This window comes from Hyalella azteca, unplaced genomic scaffold (assembly GCF_000764305.2).
Source record: "Hyalella azteca isolate HAZT.00-mixed unplaced genomic scaffold, Hazt_2.0.2 contig15442, whole genome shotgun sequence".
Lineage (NCBI taxonomy): Eukaryota > Metazoa > Arthropoda > Malacostraca > Amphipoda > Hyalellidae > Hyalella > Hyalella azteca.
Window position 1 is genome coordinate 169,577 of NW_025945296.1, and position 27,994 is coordinate 197,570.

At 40.1% G+C, this 27,994-nt stretch overlaps 2 protein-coding genes and 1 non-coding gene across 6 annotated transcripts; 2 read left to right on the top strand and 1 right to left on the bottom strand.

Moving 5' to 3' along the window:
• Positions 1-1,347: 1,347 nt before the first annotated feature.
• On the top strand, positions 1,348-12,924 carry LOC108664598 (decapping and exoribonuclease protein). The gene is made up of 6 exons (XM_018151220.2): positions 1,348-2,145; positions 6,336-6,462; positions 7,082-7,299; positions 8,791-8,915; positions 10,893-11,236; positions 12,066-12,924. The coding sequence occupies exons 1-6, from the start codon at positions 2,114-2,116 to the stop codon at positions 12,270-12,272; spliced, it is 1,053 nt and encodes a 350-aa protein (XP_018006709.1). The 5' UTR covers positions 1,348-2,113; the 3' UTR covers positions 12,273-12,924.
• Positions 12,925-14,157: 1,233 nt separating this feature from the next.
• On the bottom strand, positions 14,158-27,986 carry LOC108664596. Of its 4 annotated transcripts, none has more exons than XM_047884427.1 (7): positions 27,883-27,986; positions 25,559-25,729; positions 20,062-21,960; positions 19,236-19,700; positions 18,640-18,792; positions 17,653-17,817; positions 14,158-17,472 (listed from the first exon to the last, which is right to left on the bottom strand). In XM_047884427.1, the coding sequence occupies exons 2-7, from the start codon at positions 25,718-25,720 to the stop codon at positions 14,956-14,958; spliced, it is 5,361 nt and encodes a 1,786-aa protein (XP_047740383.1). In that variant the 5' UTR covers positions 25,721-25,729; positions 27,883-27,986; the 3' UTR covers positions 14,158-14,955. The 4 variants fall into 4 exon arrangements, with proteins under 4 accessions (XP_047740383.1, XP_047740384.1, XP_047740385.1 ...); XM_047884428.1 differs by lacking the exon at positions 27,883-27,986 and adding an exon at positions 26,726-26,846; XM_047884429.1 differs by lacking the exon at positions 27,883-27,986 and adding an exon at positions 26,718-26,846 and having other exon boundaries at positions 20,062-21,957.
• Trnae-uuc lies at positions 22,909-22,980 on the top strand. The gene has a single exon. It is a non-coding gene; the product is annotated as a tRNA-Glu (tRNA).
• Positions 27,987-27,994: the final 8 nt, after the last annotated feature.

The following is a 27,994-nucleotide window of genomic DNA, read 5'->3' on the forward strand; positions in this document are numbered from 1 at the left end:
AAAACTACTATTGGAAGCCCAGCCCGAACGCGGCCGGAATTTTCGATTGCGATTCTCTCATCGAATGATCGTTCGGTAAATTCGGGTAAGTCGCCCTTACCTCAGGGGCACGGGGCATGCGGTTACGGAATGCTAAATACTGGTCCACTTCACGTTAGAACCGAATAAATAAAACCCGTAATATTCAACATATATCTATTCAATAATACCTTTAATTTATTTGTCAATTCTTAGACAATTTTTTCAAAATGTGGACTTCACTTTGATTAAAAACCATGTGGTAAGCTATTCGCCGACTCTGAAATCTTTCAGCCACGATGCGTTAGTATCTTCTCGTTCGCAAAGTTTTATCCAATTTATGAATTAATTGTTACTCTTTGGCATCTTGTGCACCTCATTGAAATCAATTAATTATTTATTCATTACTCCGTTTAGCATGCTAGTCAACGGCAAATCGTATCTCTAATCATGTCAGGAATCCGCTAATCTTGGATTTATACCTAGATTACAGATTTAAACATTTTTAGGTGTGATGACTTGATCAGCAGTGAAATTTTGAAAAAAATCTGGGTAATACTTTAGATTAGGTGCATCCAAAAAAGGATGTTTTTTTATTTAATTATGTTTTTTGGGGTCAATAGATCAATATTATAAATATTATCAATATCAATATTATCAATAAGAATCTGAAATCCGTTTTTGGCGGTACCGATTTTTTCCGATTTTCTATATATTTCTATAGAAACCGACCTTGACCGGACTGGACCTAACCTGCGAGTTGGCGGAGGGTTATGTATATAATTTGTGGCTAGGTTTTTTTCTAGATTTTTCTAGGTGTTTCTTGTTTGAATCTACGTTTTTATAGGTTTTCCGGATCGGAAAATCGGAAAAAAAATCAGTTTTTCGATGCCGACCGCCAAAAACGGATTTCAGATTCTTAATCTACACCCCAAAAAACATGCCATGTTCTCGCATTGCTTATTAAGCAATAAGCACTAAATATAGTCTATTGAGGAGTTCAGAAGGAAAATGCATCAATCACTTCTGAAGCTGTTATTGCACTCCACTACGCAGCAGCACGGTGTGGCCTCGTTCGTTTGTACGTACATTTTCGTCTATGGAGATGCGTCTGGTGTTGGATGGAAGCTTTATAGAACAAACCCACAAAGATACCAACTCTTTAATCATGGCAGCGAAGCCTATTCCTATCAATTTACTCTTTCGATCTAGAAGCTATTAGTCCATTTATATTAACGATAATTTATTAACAGGATTTTTTGTAAAGGTCGTTTTGTACAGGATTTTTTCAGTGCACGTTTGAACTTTCAAATCATCATCAAATGCAGCCAGTTTGCCAGTTTACAACGAGCAACGAACAGTGCGAGTGTGCGTCGTTAGGGCCAGGCAGGAGTGTGCTGTAGGAAATTATGCATTACTCTCTCTTGATCATTATTCCTTATTCTGACGGCTCGAGAACTTTGTACGACCCTTCTGGTTTAGATGGCGATTCAATCTGCTTAGGCACTTCGTAATAACAAATATAGGAGTAGTTAGGAACTTACAACCTCAATCGCATTGCAGATAGTCGCCTCAGAGCATAGCTAGGTATATATATAGATCTTATTTTTTCATCTTCGCGACGCCGCATATCATCTAAAGCCGTATAATACTGGTCACAGTGGTCAGTAGTCAGGACTACTATTTGCAGGGTTCAAAAACTACATTCTAACTGCAAAGCCATTTTGATAACGTAAGGCTACCTAGAGATGTGGTTCAGTTTTTATTAAAAAGACTGTTTCTAATGAAGGCTTGGGTCGGCAATTGTTGCGAAGTTATCCATCGAATTGGGATTGATCATTGACGTAGGAAATACCAGTTATTAAGATTACTAATATTTTCAGTTCGATTGGGCGACCAGAAAACCTGTATTTTGTCTTTCCCCGTGCATTCCAAAACTATATTCGATCGATTTTAATAGTCCGGTGATAACACTTTGGCTCTTAAATCTATATGTCCTATATAGGTACCTAATTAAAGGCAAAATGGTGTCAAATTAACTTTCTACATCATTTCAATTATTTCAATAAAGTTTCCTGAAACGTAATCATCAGCAATGGCATCGTACAGTTCTTCACATGGATACAGGTAAGAGATTTCATTTATTTGACAGAATTATACACACAAGCTCCATTTTCACATATCTACAGAAAAGTCACTTGTCATATGACAGGTTAAACGGTAGGCTATGCCTGTTTTATATTCTACGGAGATGTGTGAAAAAATATTGCTGATACCTGCCTTGGATTGTAGGTATGATGAATGAATGATGAAAATGATGAAAAACGCAGGGGGAAGTGGAGGTTAAATTAAGCGAGAAAATTCAGCTGTAATTTTTGTTATTAACTGATGATCACCAAATCTTTTGCCCGGGAGGTGAGGATAGCAGTGGGCTACGACCTACGAGCGGACGAGCCTTCAGAACTTGTGAAATGCGATCAGATCACTCGCCCATCAATCAAAAATCATGGTCCTAGCTGCACAAATGAAATGAACTCGTATCTATTTGACTCGCCTAGTTGTCGCTTGCGATTGTATTAGTATATCTAGATAATTATTCACGTGGACTGTTGGACACCCTTGGAATTTGGAAAACCCATCCTAGCTACCGTATTAAAAGACTATTAAATTACGTGAGGCGAGGAGGAAATGCTGTTTACTGGTAGACATAGACCAGTATGACATCAAATATGCAGGGCTATTCCGAATGATGGACCAATTATAATAATTTCTTGTTTATTAAATTGGGTCGTAGAGTTTTGTACAACTTCTTGTCGTAATTTTGCGCCAAAATGTTATGAAACTTGTGATAAAAGAACCGGTTGGAGTTACGCCCACATGGCAGTACAAGTACTTACGCTTTGTGCAAGTGGTTACGTACGCAGCCGTAGGCACTAGGCCACAAATTTAACCCTTAAATTAGCCGTGGAGCCAACGTCAACCTTGAACATGCTATAGGTATTGTCACTCCGGCACCTATATATGGAGCTGTACCCAATTGACCCATTTTATCACACGAACTTGAAACATCAATGACAATGCACACAAGCTACTACTCTAAAACGATAACGGTCAATACGTCGTACTCCAAAAATTATTACCCCATACCATCACTTCTTACACATGCCGTTAGCCTTGCGGTCCGTCGACCGCGTTGGATTGACTTGAATGTGAATTGTGAACTGTTCCTCATTGTACCTACTGCCTTACTTCGCAAGACGTGAGCCCAGCTTCACTGTCCCCCAGCATGTTCCTCGTCACTTATCCCATCTCTCCACCTTACCGCTCTGGCTGGCTGGAAGGCTTTCCTCGCAGACCTTTGATGCTTATCCGAATTCTATCATATGTGTTTTAGTTTGGTCAAACGTTGCTAATAATTTCTCCACATATTAGTTTATCAGCTTACTTATTTTCTTAAATGTTGATAGATGAATATTCTCGCATGACGATGCTGTCGAACCTATCAGATGTAAAATCTTAATTTATCTATTGCGGCTAGTTTTTCGTTTACATAAAGTACAAGTGTGTCGAGAGTATTTCTATGATTTCCAAACAACGAAACCAGTAAATCCTAGATGATTTGATCCTATTTCATCTTGGGGAAACTCGCAACAGTTTCGGCAGCTAAATTGTATGTTATCAGCCGCGAAGAGCGGACGGGCTGAAGCGGTGACTGTACCAAAAGCGCCATGGCGTAGAGATTTCCTTACCGAAAATCGTGAAGGGGCTATAGGCACCTTGGTGCAGAACTTTGGAGCACAGGAGCAGTATAAAAACCGCTCAGGGCTATTGTACTGGTGGCTTACTGCTCATTGGTACGCTGGTACCCTTATATGATGGAAATTTGTACCTATGGCTTTCAGCATATAATCACGTAGACGGGTCGCCTGCTGAAGACCAACACTGTCCTGGATGTAATGGACCATCATTATTCCTGCCTTCCGGAACGTAGCCTTCAACACTGGACAATCATATCTAGGCTGTGCGTCGAACCAGCCCTCGGTCGAACGGCCACTCGTCGAAGGGCGGTAAATTTTGGAACAGAATTATGCTATCTGAAACTTAACCCCAGATGCGGTGAACGTAAAATCACGTAATTTAACGATGCCCAGAAGTCTTATTCGATCCGCGGCCTGGTGGTGCACGGCAGGTTTTATGCAAGGCGTTCGATTCAGGGCTTATTGGTGCACAAAATTGGTGGTGCAAGGCTGCGCTCCCACGTATACTACTATACCCTGCACCTGCAGCAGACTTGCGCTCGGGAAAGCATATGTAAGCAATGCTGGTACTGGGCAATGCTGGCTTCTAGCATGCATCCCGTTACGTGCACTTAGCGGCGATTGATAATTTGGTACCTGATCTCACCCCATGCGACTATTTCTTATTGGGTTACGTCAAGGTCAAGGAAACTGCTTACGTCCCGCCTATCCCAGCGACTCTGGTTGATTTGAAGATTCTTATCACTGCTGCGGTGCACTCAGTAGCAGAAGATATGCTTTCTCGTGTGCGGGGCGAGTTTGGCTACCTTTTAGATGCTTGCCGTGCAGCAAATCAACGGAAAATTGTGCATTTATAAATATATAAAAAATCTTGAATCTTTCTCCTTCCATTGGTGTATAAATTATGTTCATCTTTAATTAATACTAGAATAGAAACGAATTTATTAAATGGAGACCGTCGCTTAGAATAATTTTTTATAATACAGAGTTTCCTATTTTCATTTAGTTCTCTCAGGCACATGTAGTGGTTCAACTCTTTGATGGGCAATGGAGAGGGACCAGACATTATGAATTTACGAATAAGCATTAATGAGTACTGCGCATGCGATTTGACAGCTTATGTTCTGTTAGCGACGCGGATAGCTGGTACCTCGATCCCCGGGCGCTATGGTTCTGGCACTCCCTGTGGCGGGCGTCGTGTTGGGTCCTAAGTCCCCAGAGCGTAGAATAAGCTCGCTCAATACATTCTAAAAGTCCATAAAGCGTAGAACGAGCTTTTATAATACATTACGAAGTCCCCGAAGCGTAGAATGATCTCGACCAATTCATTAAAGCCCCGTACACACGGTATAACTTATTATCAGTGTGGTTTGAGGCCTTGCATGACGGGTGAGCGGAGTTTGAGCCTTGAGGTTTGAAAAACCTGGAAAAGACTGACTGGCGAGACCTTCGCGTTAATGCAAGACTGCCGACACGTCTGCGCTTGTGGACAGCATCCGTCTGGTCGGTCAGGCTTCTCCTTCTTTATCTGCATTTGTGTTGAGCGCTGTGTTACTGTTTATTGCTAGCTCTAGTCGAAAAAAATGACAATACAAGATATCGTACGATTTCTTTTAGGAGTTCAGAGATATTTGCGGCAGTTTTCCATGCCCGCGTCAAATTAAATCGAAAGGCTATTATAGGAAAGAGAAAGCTCTGCCCGATACGACTTTGAGCAAGTGCAAGGAAGTAAATCCTACAGCTAACAAAAATTCGTAATAAAGATATTATTTTTTTACGGATCGTCGAAAAGAATGTGTCAGAAACATTATTTACCGTCTAATAATTTTCGAATAATATTTACCAACAATGTTTTCAGTGTATATTTCTCAACAAATAGTTGCTCACCTTGGCGAGGAAGCGAAAACAAAGGAAATTTTTGAATCGTGTGGACGCGCGCGAGTTTTCCGTCCCGACTGTAACCTGGCATGACATGCATGACTGAGGATATTTTCGAACGTATATGTGGACGGAGTTTTAGAAGCAGTATCAGAGTGGTCCACCCGTTCGTCACTTCGCGTGGCCTCCTGTATTAGCAAATAATAGCCGCCGGTCCCTAATCGTTCCTCAATTTTCTAGTTACTCATAGAGACGCTTATGAACAAATGAAACGAAACTTGGGGAGTTGGTGGAAGCTATGCTGACGAAACGTTGCCGTAAAGTTGTTGCCGATAAGGTTTGAGAGACGAGTGCCACCTGCGTTCCTGTAGTGAGTTTGCTGTGAATAGATTCTTTGCTTGGACACGAGACATGTACAGGGAAGATTATTCTTGACAGTCCAGGATTATTCTTTACATGCAAGAAAGACAGACCGTTAGGCTACGTAGGTGCGTTGTGTTCTCGTATAATTAAGAATTGATTTAAGTTTCATTAATGACATCTTGTTAAAATTCAAATTGGCATTACCGTTTTAAAACTTGAAAAAAAAATTAGCTATTAAAATTATGAGGTGAAGAAAGAATAGTACCTTCAGTTGTTTACCTATAATTTCTACGTATATCATGTGTGTTTGACGTGCAGTCGGTCTGCGCAACTCTCTCCTACAATAATCGGGCACTTCTCCTTGGATTGCAATCGCCAGTTTCATGATGACGGGAGAAACCTCGCACGAATCGCCATTGATTGGGACGAGGCGTGCGAAAAAGCGGTAAAATTATCATGCATATACAAATGCAAGTTTGATTGGAGACCAGAGCATGCTTTGTATAATATGTATATATATTTATAATAAGGATTATGGTGTCTAATCAAAATCTCCACAATGTACGCCAGTCATGTAAATAATCTCGTGTTGAGATACGTAATTACTCAAAATAAAGTGTAGTCATCATGAATGAATAACGAATTGTATAGACAAGTGTTATGTTTGTTCAACTTCGTTCATAACATTTACGATGACCGCGTTTTAAATTTCGTTGTCTCGCCCTCTGAAAATTTGTTAGCGAAATGTTCCTCAGAATTTTATATTCTATTTTTTAGGGATATTACCAAAACATAAAAAAAGTATCAAAAGACGTCTTTACCATTTTTCAATGGTCCTCATTACGAGTTTTAGTTCACTTGCTTGACGGATAATTATAATCAGACAGTTGAGAACCATGCTTGCGTACGATGAAAACGTCGGTACATAAAGCCTAATTTGCAGGACCTAATCTCTGGCTTCGGCGGCGCTCCTAATTTGAACTCTTAAACTGCTGTCAAGACTGCTTGATTGTCCACAGTACAAAATCATGGAAAGATTTTAATGCACATTTTCTCACCATTAGGTATATCTTGATCTTAACCTGGCTATGGAGGATGTGCGGCGCATGAATATGGAGGATTTCTTCAATGAAAATGGAAAACTGACGCATGTGCAGCAGTGGATCATGCGGCACCCGCAGAGCATGTGTCCGAAGCCTGACTTTGTGACCAGCCGCTACGTGGCGCGACACCTTCTCACCTCCATTTACTCGTCAGAAACCCTTAAATTGCGTGCCACGAGGTGAGGCTAATCGGGATACTAGATTGAAAAATATAAAATGACGGTTTCTAGTAAGCTCAGTTTTTACAAAGACATCAAAAGTTAGTATGGAATCAAATGAAGAGGTAAAGGAATTACTATGGATTGCCACCAGCATCTATGCTTATTGCATACAACGAATAAATGATTGCAACCTGGTCATAGGTTCAAATCAAATGCAAGGGTTTCGTACTTCAATGCTAGGCAATGCAGAAGAGTATAGGTAAACACTTGAGAGTCCTGCGTAGCCATCTCTGAAATCCGAAAGGAGGCCTGTCGGCAGCACGGTGGCAAATTTCTTCTTCGAGGTTGCTGCTTTCCTACACTTCAAGCCATCCTACATTTGGCTGCTCACTTCTCATCCCTCACTCCTAATCTACATTGTGCTCACTGTCCCCACTTTCTTTTGAGACCCAACATCATGCCTATTTTGCTTCCATTATTGTCTAATTAGAAATTGATATTTCAGTTTTTGAATTATCGAACAATGATGACGAATTTTTGCCTGCTTCTTTATTTCCAGAATTTAAACATGAATACCTTCTTTCCTTTTGTATCTAGGAGTGTAGCAGACAATTAAGTGATGATGACTGCAGATGAGTTGACCAAGTCGCCACAGCAAGGCGAGCAAAGTGTTTACGGTTAGATGAGCATGTTTTGGGCAACCCAAGCATGTTTAAAAAGGGTAACCATTATTTTTCTAGAGAGTTTCTTACGCGAAAACGAGGTCCGTAATGATTTTATACATGATTGACCTCGTTTTCACAGTCGCCAGTTATCAGTTTGTACCCCCAAGATGGCAGTCAATGACACATCTCTAATTACCGGTATTCGTTAAGATACATGAACATTCCGGCACCTACTTACTTTTATCATCGAGCATTAATGTTGGAACAATTTTATCATGAAGTACATAAGTCACTCTGTAACAAACTCATTTTTTCATTTTAATTAAGTATTTATTTACCTATTTCCTCAGTTTGTCAAGTACCTATCGTAAATTCGCCAAGAATTTAAAAACAAAGAATACGCCGAGTAAAGTCGTCTCGATGACCTAGTTCCATCATCAGTTGAAAAAAAAATGTAGAATGTAAGTACAATCAGGAGAAAAAATCAAAATATATATTAAAAGAGATTAAAGCATAAGTAGCAAGTAAATTACAATGAAACATAAAACCCATCGATTCATGAAACCCATCGTCCGTTCAAGGATAAGCGGCAATTCTCAAATTGTGGGATTTTATAATCGCTGCATATTTTAACACGCAAATCTTGTCTTCTTTACGGCAATGAAAATATCGTGACTTTACTTTGCGTTTTCTTTGCTTTTAACTTCTTAGTGAACCTTCCTTTGAGCGATACACTAGGATTGTTTGGTGACTGACAAATGTAACTTATGTTTGAGGAATCGTCAATTTGGATTAGATCATTATTCATTAATTCCGGAAATTGATCCAACTCGTATCATTACAGGGTTGGCGAGACCATTTTTATGTGTCAAGTGATCTCCGATGACCAGTTGAGACAACTGAACGCGAGTGAAGATCAATTGAGGATGGCTTCCCGGGGTTTAAAGTTTGAGCAATTCATGACGGACGGTAAGATGTGATTTGACTGTATCAAAAGTACACAACTTGATCTGAAAAAGATGGCTTAGGTTGCACTTGACGCTTAAGATGAATACCTGAACTTTTCGAGAAGATATCACTCGGGCAGTCTAAATCTGAGGAATATCGACGAGTTGGAATTGTCATTAAATCGCATCGGGGGGCAGCCGTAGGCCACAAATTAGACGTCTCGGACAATTTTACGGCCGGTCTCCCTAAGTTTAATGATCGAGGAATATCTTCCAAATTAAAGAACGCGCAATTAATGAAATTCCTTCAAACTACTGAACAGATTTGAAATAAATTTTGAATATACGTTCCTGACTATCAAACGGTGATGTTTAGCTCGTGACAATTTTTTTCGATTATACCTTCGTTCGCGAGTTTTTTCCATTTCACCTTCATTTGTGAGTTAAACAGCAATATGTGCTCAAATTTGCAGTGAGCAAGAAATTTCTTAACTGCTGAACAGATTTGAACGAAACTTTGTATACAAATACCTAACCTCTTAACGGTGATGTTCAACTCCTGACATTTTTTTTCGATTTTGCCTTCGTTGGCGAGTTATATGGCTATATATCTTGGTCAATGCAAATTTATAAATCGGCCTGAGAAGTGCCGGTCGTTTCTCCGTAAATCCGTATAACTCGCAAACGAAGGCAAAATCGAAAAATTGTCACAAGCTAAACATCACGGTTAGGAGGTTAGGTATTTATATGCAAAGCTTCTTTCAAATCTGTTCAGTAGTTTAGAAGTAATTTCTTGATCACTGCAAATTTGAGCATATATTGCTGTTTGAATCACAAATGAAGGTGAAATGAAAAAAATGCGAACGAAGGCAAAATCGAAAACATTATTACTATCTAAATATCACCGTGTGAAAGTTGGTTGGGTTTTATTCAAAATTTCGTTCAAATATTTTCAGCCGTTTAGAAGAAATTCCTTGATCACTGCGAATTTTACCCCGTATTGCCATATAACCCAGGAATGGAGGCGAAATTTAAAAAATTTCCATAAGCTAAACATCACCGTTAGGTCTTAATGAATACGCGTTCCAAGATTCATCTAGCTGTGTTCATTAATTTGGGAGATATTCCTTGATAATTGAATTTGGGGAGTCCGGCCGTAAAATTGTCCAATACTTAGTTATAGATGTGTCTTTTGGGTTAGTCCAGTGCTTCCTTATATGTTGGGCGCATCCACAGCCAAGATACGTGTATAGAACGTGAATAGAAGAAATTGGTGAGTAACTTTTCAATATTTTTGTCGGAACAACAGGTGAAACTAAGGGCAGGTAAATCCTCAACCTTGTCAAGGTGGGCACCAGCATAAGAATTTGTTACGTTCTACATTAGCTCTGCATCCTTTCGAATTTGTAGAATGATTTTGTAGACGCCTTGTCCTCTGGGCGACAAATCTATCGACGCCATGTTTATTTATACTTGACACCTTACTGTGACTAACCGTTCCTTTCCTGCACGCTACTAAGTAAAAAACTATACGTTATTTCTCAAACATGGCATTTGAGCGCACAATCGCCGACTTATAAATATTTACAACAATTTAAGACTTGAAGTGATTGTCTTACTATGTTCAAATAATTGATAAACGTTCATTTACTCCGATGAGATAAGATTACCTTAAAGCTGGGAGATTAACGGACATTACACCGCTTCCGTACTATGGAGTGAAAGAGACGTTTTTCGCTTGGCAGTTGAGCAGACCTGGCCAACTACCAGTTGACGAAAATGTCATAAGACCATTGTGTACCTTTGAATAAATGCTTTGTTGTCTGAAGTGATTTTGAGCTGAGATCAACATCATTCGAGTTTATTACCCTTGCATGTCGAGCCGTTTTTATATAACTATATTTTTACAGCTGATTTTTTATTCTTTATGTTCGCATACTTGTGTAATTGAACCAGCGAATTTGATCCGAAAACAAAATGAAAATGAAACTTTTTTCAGGATCGGATCCGTCCACTGGGAACGATGAGAATGAATCGTACTGTGTCATCGTCCGAACCCAACTATCAGAGCACTCTCTTCTGTACGGGGCTGAGGTTGACGGGATGGACAAGAAGTTGTACTCCAGCAATCGGCTTCCTCGGCCTACTGACTTGATCGAGCTCAAAACGCACAGGCTGTCACGCGCCAGGACACAATCGCTGCCGAAGTATAAAATGCGCGAAACGTGGGTGCAGTGCGCTCTGGTGGGCATCCCGCGTGTAGTGTGTGGCTTCCGTGATGACCGCGGCGTTGTGAGGCGCCTTCGGTCCTTCCGTGTGGCGAATTTACCCTCAGATTCGCAGGTAAGAATCGAGGCGTCACCACCACAAAGGCGTCACCAGATTTTAACGAAAGGAGGTGCAACGCCTCAGGTTTTAAGCACAGGGAAAGGACTAAGCCCTCTTCTAAGATTTACGATAATATTCTAATTAATAATGACGTGTTGGATGATTATTTACTTAAACTTGTATCCAGGCCAAATTTATCAATTTTTAGGCAATTTTTTTGTAAAAAAATATTACTGAATTAAAATGGAAGTTATTTAGGAGAGCTCAAAAATATTTTAGGTGGCTAAAGCTCCACTAAAAAGGCCTTGTGACTCCATTTAGATGTAGCCTTTTTGTAGGTAAGGCCGGTAAGAGAAACTTTGATTAAACGTTTTCTATATTCACTGATTTTCTATTTGTGATTTTCAAAATCGCCTGGAGTAAAATTGGTTCTTATTTCATTCACACAACCCCTTTGACATAGACATCTGTGACGTTGTTTGAAGCATTTGTACTGTGTTCGTAGCAACTGTAGCAACTGAACCATATAAGCAGTTGGAGTTTCTTGATATGCACGAAGTCTAGGATTTAGCTGATTTTAGCATGAAATGATAGTGTTTTCTGTTCGGAATAACAGTCCGAGAAACTGTGTCATCATCCACCCTTGTACCAGCTATAAGCCATTGGCCTCTCGGGTAGCTACGAATACAAACTGTAACTCAAGCACGATGGGAAATAGTCATCACTTGACATTGCCACAAATCAATACGTATATGAAAATGAATTTCTGAGCTCCGGTTATTTCGTATCAAGTTAATTCCTGTAACTTTTTTTTTAATTCAATCCTCCCACGCGCCTTGTGCAGGGCTTCTTTTCACCGGATGCGATGGTAACAGCTCTGAACGAATTACTGCAATGGGCCAAAACCGAAGTCGAAGATGACGATCCGCAGGCGGTCTATGAGCTCTCCGTGACGGGCCGCGTCTTCCACAGTCGCCGCTTGTCGCCTGCAGAGGCCGACACCGCTCGGTTCCTCTCGCCTGATTTCGTGAAAGCGATGCTGAGCAACTGACGAGACTAATGTATATAAAATTCGAAAGGAACTCTAGTTTTTATCAAAAATTAAAGCTTGAAGCATTTATTTTAGCATGAATCGTTCTTCTCTATAAAATATGTTATGTTTTTAAGAAAATCTGCTAACAAAATTTTATTTTAGTAAGCGTACTACCTGGAGTTTCATAGTCTGTATTTTTTAAGCGTTCGGTAATTGGAAGAGTGATCTAAGCAGAATCAGCTTACAAAATTGTATTAATACCTGTTTCTGCACATCAATTTTTTACGGTTTTTGAACTATCGTTAATTGGACGAGTCATCTATAATTTTATCTTAAGTTAACGATCGTTAAATTGCTTTTAGTTTCAATTGTTTAAACTAATTTTATTTAATCATTTTAGTGTCCAAACTACAAAGTTTGATGCGCAATTATCTATCAGAACAATTTTTACTGATTTTTAAAGCCCAAGATCTCTACTTATTTCAGACAATTTGGTCAAATTTAAGCATCATTTTTCACCCGCGTTAGTTTCATTGCAGGAATTAGGAAATGCATACGAACGTGAATTGGTGAATATTGATTTTAGTATTCTTCAGTGATATATAGCCGTAGTGCATTTGTCTTGGTTCAGTACACCACTCACGTATGAAATAAACTGGTAAAAAACTCAGTCTCTGCTCATGTATCCTGGAAGGTCGTCTATTCGGATTTCTGGACGAACAGCAGCCTAACTAAATGCACCCTGAGTTCGAGGTCTCACTTGCCCACGCAAAAACGAAGGCTCGCGCCGAAATGAAAACAATAGGCTCAATCTCCACTCCATTGCTTCTGCGGCAAGCCGTCGCTCCGATTTTGTACACTGGCACAGTCCGATAGCTTAGACTTGTTGCCATCAAAGTAAAAGTGCCTGCGCTGACATTACCCTTCCTGCTTCTTTGTAAAAAAGACATTAGCCACATTGAACAATTTGTAATTTAGGGAAATTGTCTGCATTAAATAAATTGTGAACACGTGTTAGCGGTCTCCATGTTAACTTCTAATAGTTAATGGTTATTCAAAATTGAGAATTAAGCATCCAATCCGGATTTGATTGGTCAATGCCACACAAGCAGATTTGGTAATGAATACAACCTAAAACTACTTGGTTGCCTAACAAAGCCAATGCAAGTGATGTGATACAGCCCGGCTATTTTAGGTCTTCTTGAAGCGTATGCAGTAGACATGTCAGTTGCTCAGGCGCCACAGGGCAGATGCAAAAGAGGAAGGAGTCATGACATGATTTCACCTTAACTGAATCAAAATTTGAGCGGGAAATCGCTAGTTAAAGCCTGCAATGTGTTTACTCAAGTTCATGATTTGTTGAGAACTTAACGTGAGAATTGGTTACGCGCCGACATTCACTCTTACCGCTGAGGTGAATGAAATTCGCAGGAGCGATAGGTCAACCTCAACGAGGAGATCACGCGCTTGCTGAAGAGAACCGCGCTGGCCAGCATGAGCTCACTTCCAAGTTTAAAGGTTTTCTCCTCATGATTCAGTGCCCTGCAACAAAATCTCCGTTGCAACCAGATCATTTCAAACGGGCAATTTTCAGATGATGGCTTGTAAACGGCTAGCAATCAGCCGGAGTCGATAAGCTATTGGATCATCAGCTTTGCGCCGGATTTATGTTAGCTATGACAGACAAAACTTCTCTTGGAGCCACTTCCGTATAAAATTACAGATTTTTTGACAGCGCTCATTCACGTCATACTACACAAGCTGTAGCTGGTCATTTAGGCAAACACTTACGTTCGGGTCATGTTCAACTGACGAACCCCAACGAAAATGAGGCTAATACAGAAATCAATGCAGAACCATTGATAGACCGAAGTTATTTTGGAAGGTTAAGTAAGAAAACGCGTTCTAGAGGAAGAATTTTAAGACTCCTTTCTACTTAATACAGAGTAATGACTTCGGTCAAAATTGAACTGAAAGCAACAGATACTAACTACCAGAAACAGCAACATGAACAAGGCGATCAGCGTGATGGAACGACATGTATTGTTATTATTAAACAATTAATGATTTTCCAACGGGAACAACTATAATGATTTCCATTACGAGAGCAACAAAATTTTTTAAAAATCAGAAAATTAAATTAGAATTCAGCCTCTCACCCCAGTAATAGAATGAATAAGCCATGAAAACTATTACACAAGAATTGCGTACAACGTGAGAAACAAAATTACTCCTTTAGGTTACGCCGTAACCGGTTTTGGCAAACGTTCATATCCGAACCCTGGAAGTTACTGAATAACTCCTAAGTCTGATCAAGATTACATTTTCCACATTTCATCAGCGTTAAATAGTATGAGCTGCACGAAATGATGGTGGAACGATGGTACGTTCGAGTGAAAATGGTGATACAGCAGGAGAAAGAAGGTGATACATCAGCGGGAAGACGGGTGTACAGCGGGGAGAAGACGGTGGTACAGAAGACGGAGGTACGGCAGAGAAAGACTGTGGCACAGCATGGGGAAGACAATAGTACAACAGGACAAAGATTCTAGTACAACAGGGAGAAGACGGTGGTACAGCGCTGGGAAAGACGGAGGTGCAGTGAGGGGAGACTGAGGTACAACGGAGGGAAGACTGAGGCAAAGCGGAGGAATATCTTTCCAATACACAATACCGGATAAAGCTAGTCGTTTAACATTTATCAGGGCTGCGATGCAGGAGCCTGAAACAAAAGCTGGTTCAAGGCAATCAAATATTTCTTCTGAATTTCTCGGTCCAAAGAAATACTCCGTGCAGCGTCAGTAATAACATCATGAGATGTCGTTGGCGTGAGCTGATTTTTCAGGTCGAATGGTGCAGCGTCCAGCTCCATCATTCCAGACGTGCCTGGCCTTTCCAACTCTGAATTTAGTCTGCATTGAGGTTGAGCGAGAATGGCGCTCGATAATATCTGGTTAGCTAGAAGCATTACACTTTCTGATGTGTTACACTGTTCAGAAACTGAAGGCATTGCTTTAAGAAATTCTTGGAAAAATAGGTAATATTGACGCAGATTATTTAAATTCTGAGAGGTATTGAAATTACTCTTTAATTGAGATGAAGAATTATTTTCCAATTTCAAGTCAAGTGTTTCAGTCATCTGTTGAATTTGTCCTCCTTCACGTTTTAATGCACCATGAGGTTTCAGTGCTGAGTTACTGCAATGATCTAGCTGGCCCGAAGGCAATAGATATTTGGTGCCAAGAACAGGAGGATCGAGTGCTTCAGTGGAATTCAATCCTGAAGACTTAGCCTCGGCAAAAGAAGACGCTCCATGTAAAGTGATGGGAGTAAGTGGCATCTTAAACTCGTCGTAGGACAATGGGGTATCCGAGGAGTAATGCCCCGAATCGTAGGCCGCTACGGCCTTTAAACGTTCTCTATAGAGATGCTGGAAATATGCCATAAAAGGAGATAACTCCTCCGATGCAAGTCCCTCCGTTTCAGTCTGGTCTTCACGAGTTTCGGCGCTCTTGGTGTTGTTGCACAAAGAAGGTTCGCGTTTTAGGCTGCCAGAAGCTGAGATGTCAACCGAGGCTGTCTTCATTCCTTTCAAGTTTTGCCGAGGGGCTGATGATTTGAATCTATTGGAATATTCATCACCTGATCGTTTGGCTCTGTCAACGCAAGCCACCTCATTGTCCCCCTTTTGTACTTTAGCTGGCGGACGAAACATCTCTCTCTTTGCTTTTTTTGAACGCTTGTTCGACTCTTTTCTAGATGCTTCGTTTATTCTTTTCTTCGTTGGTTTAGAGGGTGAATATAAATCATCCTCGTCGTCAAGATCGTCGCTGGGGACAAAATCATAATCATCTTGGTCAGAAAAAGAGTTTTGCTCATTGGAACTCTCTCTCCCCTCATGGTTTTCCTCAGCTGTGAATTGATTAACCTTCCTTTCCAGCGACGGGTTTATTCGAGCAGGCTCAATAAAATTTTCATCAGAGAAGTAGCCGTTTCTAGACGACATAATTGAATTGCAGTTCTGTCCATTCATCAACAAGGGCTTATTGTCACAATTTTCATCACATAACTTTGACACAGGCATTGAATGACTGTTATCGTGAGGTCTCTCACTCTCATTTGTCACTTGAACATTCCTATTGTAATGGCGGAGCAAATGGTGCAGGCACTTACGCCGAAAGTTTGTCCTACCAAGACGAGTTACGTTATCAAGAACGTCGTAGAACAGACAAAAAGGACAAAAAAATTCCGACTTTGAAATGTGCTCGTCAAAAAAATGTTTACAAATTTCTAAAGCAGTTTTTCTCTGGGCCACACAATGAGGACAGGAGTAAGCCAGTGTATTATCTAAGATGATTGGATTCATTGTGTGGAGTTCAAAAGCTCCAGATGCATTCTTACCTGCCTTTTTAATACTCGTTTCTGACAAACGAAGACCAGACGACTGAGCATCGTCTTTTCTTTGCCGCTTCTTGTTATTGTTACCACACTGTTCATCATGCGATTTTCCTACAGTAGATTTCCGTTTGTCAGGACATTTTCTTTCATTTTTGGAAAAAGGCTCCAGTGATTTCGTTTTTGTCTCGAGTGCCGGTGGTGTCATGGTGACAGTAACGGACACGTTCGAGACAAGTTGTGCCAGTAGTTCCGACTGTTGTTTGCTCAGGCCCGGGATGCTTGAGATCGGAATGCTGGTGGGCGGATCGTTCTTCACACGTCCAGAGTTTTGTCGTCTCGCGTAGGAATCAGCTGCAGTAATGGTCACAGAAGAGAGAGTTGCAGCCAAACTTGTACGGATAAGTCCCACTGGCACTTCATTGTTCTTGCCGTTTCTTGGAAGTCCATGCGTCACTTTCAACGGCGTCTTAAAGTCAGTGGAGCCTTCTAGAGAATTTGATCGGTAAATTTTTTGGCCAGCGGCATTAACACGACGGGCCGAGGACGCTTCTGAAGTCCCGGCGGCAGTTTTTCGATGTTTAGTCATTGGAGATTTGCCGTGTGGGGCGATTTGAGGCCGCGTAGAGTGACTCGCATGACGACCAGGGACGGTGTTGCTACGCATCAGGCAGAACTGAGAAGCTAATATGGATGATGAAGGCCTTACAAACTTATCACGCGAACCGGCAACGCAAGGCAAGATCTTCGACGTCTTGTGATTTTTAGAAACAAACGGCTGTACGAACTTGCGAGCAGCGATGACAGGAGCCGACCTTGGAGTCTGTGGGGAGTTACAAATTTTGTCATACGACAGGCAAGAATATAAAAACAAACCTCAAAATAAAATGGAAGATCATACACACATATACAAACACCTACCATGATAAATTGAAATCCTTATAAAATAAATAGCAAAAAAATCGTCCACAAAAATGAATCGCGTACAGATCGTGTCACTCACATCGTCTTCGACGGCACAAACAGGAGTGGCGGGCTTGGGTGGAGGAGCGATGGAGCGCATGCCACGCAAGTCGGCAACGCGACTGTCGTCAGACCGACCGGGCCCCGCTGCTCTGCCCTCCTCGTCACTGTCGTTACAAAGCGCACCAGTTCGACGACGAACGGGCTAAAAAGACGAATTCGTTAACAAAACTTTCACATTGAAATAAAGCCATCTTTACCAAAACTTTCACACTTGAAATGAAGAAGTCGTTACCAAAACTTTCACATTGAAATGAAGCCATCGTTACCAAAACTTTCACAATTGAAATGAAGCCATCGTTCCCAAAACTTTCACATTGAAATGAAGCCATCTTTACCAAAACTTTCACAGTTGAAATAAAGCCATCGTTACAAAAACTTTCACAGTTGAAATAAAGCCATCGTTACCAAAACTTTCACAGTTGAAATAAAGCCATCGTTACCGAAACTTTCACTGTTGAAATGAAGCCATTGTTAATAAAACTTTCACAGTTGAAATGAAGCCATCGTTACCAAAACTTTCACAGTTGAAATGAAGCCATCGTTACCAAAACTTTCACAATTGAAATGAAGCCATCGCTACCAAATCTTTCACAATTGAAATGAAGCTATCGTTACCAAAACGTTCCCGCCAAAATGAAGCCATCGTTAGCAAAACGTTATTGTCAAATGAAGCCAACGTTAGCAAAATGTTATCGTCAAAATGAAGCCATCGTTTATAAAACGAACCTACTTAATTTGGGGAGCTATTGCGAACATACATCACTTGATGATCTAATGATACAATATAGAGGAGTGTAATAAGCTCCAATACTATAATACCCATATGATTATTATGTATCAATAGAACAATGAACAGAAAGGTCTAATTCCAAATTAACACACTAATGAGGAGTTTTTTCAATGAACGAATCCAATATCCAAATGTGTTTTACGATACATAAACATGAATACCACATTTTCTAACCTTTTGCACGTGAACATGAGCCCTAGCGTGTAGCTTTATGGTCTTTGATGCGTTGGCAGAGTAGCTGCAGTCGACGCAAGAGAACCGCTGCCGCCACATGTGGTTCCTGAGGTGATCCAACATCAGCGCCGCTTGCCGCAGCACCAGAGGGCACTAAAAATATCATTTGCGTAAGCATAACATTCTATAGTTATATAAAATGCTACTAATTCTAGCAATTATTGGGCCTGCAAAAATAGGACCAGAATATAAACTGGGAACAAGAAATTTGAAATCAGAGCGATAGCAATGGTGAGAAAGTGCAATTGCACGCAATGAAATTAGTGAAGGTTTTGAAATTCGTTCATTCTATAGTTATATAAAATGCTACTAATTCTAGCAATTATTGTGCCTGCAAAAATCGGACCAGAATATAAACTGGGAACAAGGAATTTGAAATCAGAGCGATAGCAATGGTGAGAAGTGCAATTGCACGCAATAAAATTAATGAAGGTTTTGAAATTTGATCATCGGTTTGCATCATAATACTGCCTACACTGCAATTGATTATTATTAAACTATATTTAAGCTAGCTTTCAAATTAAAAAAAATCTTACCTGCGGGAATGGACATTCAAAGGGAACCAAATTCTTGTGTTGCTCGTAGTAATGCAGAGCCATGTCAACAGCCGAGTCCGTTTCCGAAAACCCAAGACCGCACACATAGCAATTCTTTGGCGGCGTGAACATAGCTATTTCATCCGGGGTATTTTCTCTAAAGTGAAGGTCATCATACTGGGGGAGGCGGATACCGAGATGTGGAGTGCTTACACTCCGCCCACCACTCCGACAGCCACTTCGGGAAGACGGCAAAAAATCTTCGTCATGGGCCTCATTTTTACGAATCTTGCGTTTCACTTTCCTGGTCTTCAAAGAAGAAAGCATATTTCCACCGCAGTTGAAGCGTTTCATCTGGAAAGATGTGTCTGGTGCACTGGTGATCTCTTGGTCAGAATTTAACTCATCATCGTTGTCGTCGCCAACTGCATCGCGTTCTTTCTTGCACCGAACTCGGCCTCGTTGCTTTAGGAACAATAAAAACGCAGGCTTAATTCAAAAACGATTTTCGTTCAATTTCGTGAAACTCAAATCTTAACATCTCATTCAATCTCATGATTTTCCAAGGCAAATGCAATATAGCAACTACAGAACTGATATTCATAGGAGCAAACATTTGAACTGTAACAGCACACAAGTTTTATTATTTGCACGAATTATGTCACTAGCAAGAATTTTAACGGATTATATCCCAAATTAATGACAACAGATAATATTAGGAAGAAAATGGAAGTGTTATAGCAAACATTAGTTTGCACGATCCACGATAACAAACATTAACCGCGATAATTCGGAATGAACAATTTTGACTAGCGCTACAACTCACCTCGTGAATCCAGTGATGTCTTGCCAGTCCTCCGCGTGTACCGGAGGAAAAGGAGCAATACCTGCAGTCGTGCATGGATCGCACCACGTGCTTCAATAAATGCGATGTCTCGTTGAAGACTTTAACTAACACTGGACATCGCGGATCAACACATCGAATGCCGTAACTCCTCGGTATCTCACCAAGATGTTGCTGCATGTGGATCAGGACTTCTTGAGGCGACACGAATCGCATCGAACACGCCGGACACTTGCGCAGAGTCGTGTCGATCTTCATGGGAGATGCTTGATATTTTTCTTCTGATTCTGAAACCTCACACGATGCAGTTTGTACTTCCGATTTTATCGAAAACACATCGGGAAGCAGTTTGTTATCTTCGATTGAGGAAATATTCTCATGATTACATGTATCTTTATAAACCGAAAACAATTCTTGGCCTAGCTCGGTTTTCCGGCGCTTCGAAGAAGGTTGAACCAGGTCGAGTGACTCAGGCATTTTAGAGTTATCGTGATCTCGCTCATCCTGCTCATTCCTGGTTGTCTTCATAGCTTGTTGAGAAGGATGGGAAATTGATACACTTCTTACAGCGAGAGTAACAACTGGAGAGGCGTCCTTGTCGGCTAGTTTACTTGGCGTCAATCGGCGACTAGCATTAGTCCTGCATGTAACTTCAAATATATTTGAATAGCTTGGCGCATGTTTGAAAGACTCGGCAATTTGATCAGTATATCTGGCATTTGAAATTATCGAGCTGACTTCAGGCGTCGATGACTTAGCGAGTGGATGGCCATTTTCATTTTCTTTGACAACGCGTGAGCTAATCGTAGAAAATCTCTTCGCTAAAAATGGAAGAGTATTATTGACAAATTTAACGGGCATTATGGCATCAGTAACGCTTTCCTCTGACGAATGAAATCTATTATCAGTGCGGTTGGTGTAGAAAGGTCTCAGGCATAATGACTTTAGGACAAGTCCAGAATAATTGTGACAGGAGCAATCAACTAGTTTTACATACCCCAAGTCCCACGTTAGTCCAGGCATTAGTTCGCTGGTATCAATATCAAATTCAAATTTCAGACTCCATTTGCAAGATGCTACACAAAAATTCATTCTCCCGTTAACATTTACGTCTGGCACTGTCGCGAAAGCTACATGTCGCACTTGTCCCAAGCAGACATTGTCTGGGATTTGAGCCGAAAACGTACAACCGTTACATAATACCAGATTCACAAGATCACAAAAGGACCGGGCACACAAGAAGTCGTGTGATGGGAGAGCCGTAACACCATACGATAATTGGTATTGGCTAAGAACAGACAACTGGAACTCTTTCATCGCCACGGATGCTTCCTGTTCATTATCGTTTGCCACTAAAATCGAAACCAAGAAGTCAATGTTCATCACATTTAATTCTTCACCCAGGAAGACACATTGAGCACCGATGTCAGTGTTGATCCCTTTTAATTTGCAAATACGCTCGACTTCAAATGCATCACCGAAGTTGCATTCTAAATGCTTCAAAAAAGCACATAATAGAGGAACATTTTGCACAGCAAGTGAACTTTGTTCGCAGTAAAGCATATTAACTAAAGCTTTTACAATATCTGAATCCAGTTCTTCTATTCTGATCATAAATCGGTCGTTTACGAAAGAGATTCTGAAGCAAACTTCTCTGTAACCCCAAATTTCATGGTCGTCGTAGTCTTCGTGTGGTAAGAAACTATAATTCGGCAGCTCGACCCGCCAAAAAACGGGAGAACATGGCATAGAAGAAGCCACAGCAATAGCGGCACATAACACAGGGGAAGACACGGCCAGGACGGAGCTATGAACTTCATAAGCAGTTTCTTCATCCGATTGATATGAACGGCATACAATGGTTGCGTCAGAGGATTTCTGCTGGAAATTAATTTTTTATAATTAACATAAATATTGCATAGATCTATTGATATTTAATTAAATGCGTTACCATATATATTCATTCAAATACATTGGGGTGACAAGGTTCTTCTAGCAATATTTATTACTGGTGAGGAAAGAAATAAGCATTAAGCTAACAGAACAGCGACAATGTGAAAAATGTCTATCCATAGCGTGGGCGTGATCGCAGATGCGTTAAGTAGAAAAATCGACAGAAAGCATTTTGTACAAAAAGCAAAATCAAAATAAATTAGGTGTTCTCAAATTTGGTGACCAATCCAATAACGAGCGCAAGCCCGCTCAAAAAATATTAAAATTTTAAGATAGGTATAAAAATTTATAGACAAAAGTCAAGATACTTTGGTGTCGCAAAAAGTCGCTTGCAAGATACTGATGAGGTAAAGTACTTTGATTCATACCACCAATGAGATCGAACATTCATCACCAATGTGAATAAAAAATAAACTTAATTAAAACTCTCAACCAAATCAATAGCCAAAATGATGCAAAAATGATCGATTCAAGGCGCGTCGTAAGATATCGAGGAATTAACTTTACACATTCTAGTCCTGGGGCCGGATTATCAAAAATTCGTAACTTTTTGTACTTACGACAAAAAAGTTCTGTGGTACGTAAATACACCCTAATTTTGGCATTTTCAAAACTTTCGTACGCAAGTCTTAGCTAAAAGCCTAAATTTTTTCCCCGCGCAAATTTTTATCGCGCAAATGTTTTTATAATACCACCGCTAGTATTACGTTGTCATAGCAACGCCACTCGTAAGTCACTTTTGCGTACTTACGAAGTTTTGATAATACGGCCCCTGGAGCCAAAGCCAAAAGCATTTTTTGATCGCTTATCATCCACATAATGCTCCTCATCCCCATAACGAACATCGACAGTTGGGAAAAGAAGCCTACGGTCATGTCCCATGTGGTCTAGTGGCTAGGATACCTGGCTTTCACCCAGGAGGCCCGGGTTCGATTCCCGGCATGGGAAGTTAGTTTTGAATTCAAGATAGTAGTTAAAGCATCTTAATTTGACTCATCCAAGCAATCAATAGTTCCACTTATTCAGATTTTTATGTCTTTGTTCAAATGGAGCAGCAGAATCAAATTAAATTAGGAGATTTATTACAGACGCAAGCAAAACTCAATCAAACGAAACAGCAGGCCTCCACACAGTGTTTGCGTTTTGAATTAGCATACTGAAATCATACAACACTGAAAAGAAACGTGCATTTGTTAAACGGTCTTTTGCTGCTGTTAAAGAAACTTCGGACACTACGACTTCACTCATGACCAAAGACAATTTAGTACAAACATATTCTGTATAATTTGCTTGCCAGTAAACCAGGTTCACATAATATAGAAGACAAAAGGTTTTCTTCCATTGAGTGAGCTATGGTTAAAATTAGCGACTACAGTAGTCAACTACCTCACCAACTGTAGTCAACTGCGTGTTGCACCAACTACACGCGCCTGTCGTGGTACACGTCACTGCCTACACGCGCCTGTCGTGGTACAAGTCACTGCCTACACGCGCCTGTCGTGGTACGCGTCACTGCCTACACGCGCCTGTCGTGGTACGCATCACTGCCTACACGCGCCGTCGTGGTTCGCGCCACTGCCTACACGCGCCTGTCAGGGTACATGTCACTGCCTACACGCGCCTGTCGTGGTACGCGTCACTGCCTACACGCGCCTGTCATGGTTCGCGTCACTGCCTACACGCGCCTGTCGGGGTATATATGTCACTGCCTACACGCGTCCGACGTGGGACAAGTCACTCCTATGTTCCTGAAGTGGTGAACATACGTCTACACATTCTGTCACCTATTTTGGTACACGTCATCAATCACACGCTCCAGTTAAATCGCAAGTCAGTTACGTACAATTCACAAGTCACTTGCATGTTACGGACAAGCCATATAAAGATTGATTCGATCAATACCGCGGTCAAACAAGTCGTTTCCGGTGTAAATAATGTGGGACTAATTAAGCGCTTGAGGTTACCCCGTGTATAAATAAATGTAATTTCGCATATACTTCGGAATGCTTACTTGTCAAGACATTACGTTTACACATTATTTTAACAACCAGTTCCCAGTAAGAATACATATCAACAGAACTTGTACTAACATTTAAGTACAAAATCATTTATATCTCATCGTCACAAATAAAGCTGGGAAAATTCGGAGCAATTACAGAAAAATAAATACAGTGATTGCGTCAAGTTCGTAAATGGCAAGGTAGGTCGACGCGTTTAAAGGTAGCGTAACCGCTGACTTTTCTGGATGAGTTTACTTATTTTTTGAGAATATTATTAATTTCTAGTATGCACTATTCAGTGAAAATTCTTACGGCAGTGAAAACAATAGTTCATTCACACTAAATACCTACTAGATGAGTCGCATCCAGCTTTAGTATTTAAGGCTTGTGGAACAGACGGGTAGGGCGACGGCGATATCAGCATTGATATAAATTTTCGCTCGGTCTTTACTTATGGAATAAACTTACTCTTCTCATGAAATAAAAGTTATTGTAAGAGACTACCCAAATGAGATCTTATTCAAGATTGTTCTCGAAGTATTAAACTTGTGAAAGAGTCGAGTAATAGAAAAGTAGAGTAATATTGTTAGAATACCGTAAATTAAAGGATATCAAAAATAGATGAAACCGGAACAATATTTCAGCTTCAGTAAGTTGCGATGGCTCACATGTCGTAGCTTTCGTCACTTAACCAAATCCTAACTAGGAGCAAAATTTGTATCCTGTATGCATAACACAGCAGGGAATAACAGCTGCCCTGAGAATGAAAAAATGCACAATTCTCATGCTTATTAACCGACAGACGATTGCTGGCAGAGTCCAGTAGTCTGTTTTCAAGCCACCGAAATTGTCTGAACTTTGAGATAATTTTCAGAATAATTCCGTTTATAATTTCCTTGTTGCATCCTATTTACATGTATTATGTACTTATTGTGTCCACCAAAATTTTATGGTTAAATGATTATATTAACTTGAAAATGAATGTTGATACATTCGAAACGTCGTTAATATATTACTATTATTTGCTAAATCTACCTTTCGATCTACCAACGTCATCTAAAGAGTTAACCCTATTCGACTCCTTTAAAATTATAATGCATTCTCTGATCAATAGTTGTACGCATATAAATTCTCGTGCTGTGAACACATTTTCATTGATGATATTCTATAAGAAATTTACCATTCATGCGAATTTGCATATGGTAACAAAATGGTCGAATGCATACTTTTCTTGTCGTGTACGAAACGAGGACCGTTTGCGAAATGAATGAAATATTCGTAATGCCTCATGATAAAGAAAGAATGACATAGCCACTTCGCAGATCAAAACTAAACATAACACGGTGAAGGGGAACGCTATGCCACGATCTACCAGACTATTTTTTGCGAAAAATATAACTTATCAGTATAGACTAAGCTGACTAACTAACCTGCAAAACCTCTTTGAGTAAATACAAAATGAAGTAAGCAAAGAAGACCCAATGATTAGATTTTTATGGTAAAACTGAAATAATTTGGATACTCACGCTGTGGAAGAGCGGTTTTGTCTCGGAAGCGTCATCGCTGGCGCACGAATTGGTGTCAAAGTTGTCGCGCGGCTCAGCGTAACCGTAAGGCAACGCGCGGTCCAACGTAACTTCGTCACTAACATCTCCATCATTATCACCGGAACTGTCCACTCTCAGCATTTCACTAATCTGGAATACAATTGAATTTCAAAACAAAATAATAACTACATGCAACACTACATACTACATAAATGATCTACATACACAGTTTCCTTCAAAGAATCTATTTCACGATGAACACAACAAAATGTTCTTGACAAGCTGACGGAAGATTTTTCATCAGTTGTTCACTTTACTTCGTCTACATTTTATTTGAGAACAAGAAATGAGTTTTTAGGCAAAGCTTGTAAATCCTCATGTCCCGTTTCTTATGTCACCGTTTTTATATGTGCAAATTCATATCTCTACTTCATGTGTGCAAGGAGTTATTTTCGGGGTGCGTCCTGCCTAATCCATCTCCCGAAATGTTAGCCACGGTCAGCTACGTACTGCCGTTTGGAAGCATGTCAAAAAACTGTGCACAACATGGCAAGTTAGGCAATAATTTCTGAAATACTCGTTAGCATCAAAATTCGTCGCATCAATATACCCAGGGATGTTTCGAACATTCTCCTTCAGAGCACAATCAGCACAGTTAATGTTCAGGTTGCATACTTTAAATAAAGTAGTATGCAGATATGATACAATATAATAGTGCAAATAAATATATTGAAAAACAATTCGCTCATAAACAATTATTTGTTTCCCACATTAACATTCTGAAGAAACTATTTTGCCACGCTGTGCTGCCAGAAAATTGAATGCAAGACTACGGGTTAGCCGGCACGCTCACTGACAGGCTAGCTAACTGGCCAGCGTATAGTCAGACTGTGCGCGCTATAACTTTTCAGAATTAACATCATCTGTCACAGTTTGCACTTTGCAAGCATTGTGAATGTGAAATCATACAGTTCTCAGTACAACAAATAACAATATAATTCTCGATATCGCAAGCATAATTTCTAAAGAGCGCTAAGTAATATTTGTAGAAAATAATAACTAGGTACTTTCATTTTAGAAAGAGCCAGCCGTACAATAGCTAGAGGCATCTGCAGTCGATTGTCATAGCTATACTCACCGCGTCACCGGTGTTCACATCCAGCACTTTTCTTCTTTTCCATTTATATCTTCCGATATATTCAAAACAAAATTTAAACAAAAAATCATTCTCTGCAATATTACGCAATAGTTTATAAAAATTTAATAGAACTACATAAAATCTGTGAAATTAATTAGTCTTTTTCCCCGCAACTTGTACATTGATTTATGAACAACCCTTACTAAATAAATGGATATTCTTACTGGTTAGAACATGTAATCAATCGGTTTTAGGTGATAAATAACTTCAGGAACGACTAACCAACAACTGCAAGACAAGGATTCAATCTGGCGAGTGATATTCATCGAGTGAAGACTCGTCCATCTGTGCAGGTCGCAGGTGCAGGACATGCATACAAATATCATATGTTTGTGGCAGTTTTCCACATCTTAAAATTTCATGATAAAAATTTTCATTTCAATTTTCGAGATGAACATCAAATCTAAACTAGTACTTCGTCACCAGTTTTCGTCAACTTGACCAAACATTCATGATAAAAACTATGTACATTTATCGATTTAAGCCTAAGTTACGGTATTTTTCCGGCACTTGATATACCTAGTCTGACTAAAGACGAATTTTGATTGTGTCTTGTTCGGCAACATTATTTAACAGCATTGTCTCAATGTCTCACCTCTCACGTACGTACTTGGCGCCTGTCGGTAGTTAAAATGTAACTAGGTACCTAAGTCGGGAAACATCATCAGAAAATGTTTAAGAAAGTAAACAAATCTCGTAAATTGACATCTACCCAACAGATTAAGTTCACTGCACACAAGCCTGACGAGTCACAAGCAAGTAAATAGACACGGGAAAAATTAGTCGATTAGGTGACTTCAATTTTGGATATTTGGAGATTGTTAGCATCCAGCAATACCTAGTGCTAAAACTGCTAATCACCTCATTCATGAACTAAAATAGAGACACGTGACGACCTAGAAATTATATCTCCTGTAAATGAAATTCAGAGAAAATCAGCTCGCCGACTTCCTTGCTGTTGCTCAATGATATCATCCTACCGTCACTACCGACTGTAATTGCAGTCACGAGTCAGCAATAGCACAGAAACTATGGTTTTGAATGCATCCACGTAATTTCTTTCATAACGAGAAGTACGCAATAAGATTCTAATGCATATACTCACAGAAAATTATAACTTATTTCTTCATAGATACACTGAAAATAAATTTCAACACATACGTGGAGAACTAACGTAAACAAAATGACACTCCCAATGAATAAGCAAGACGACGCAC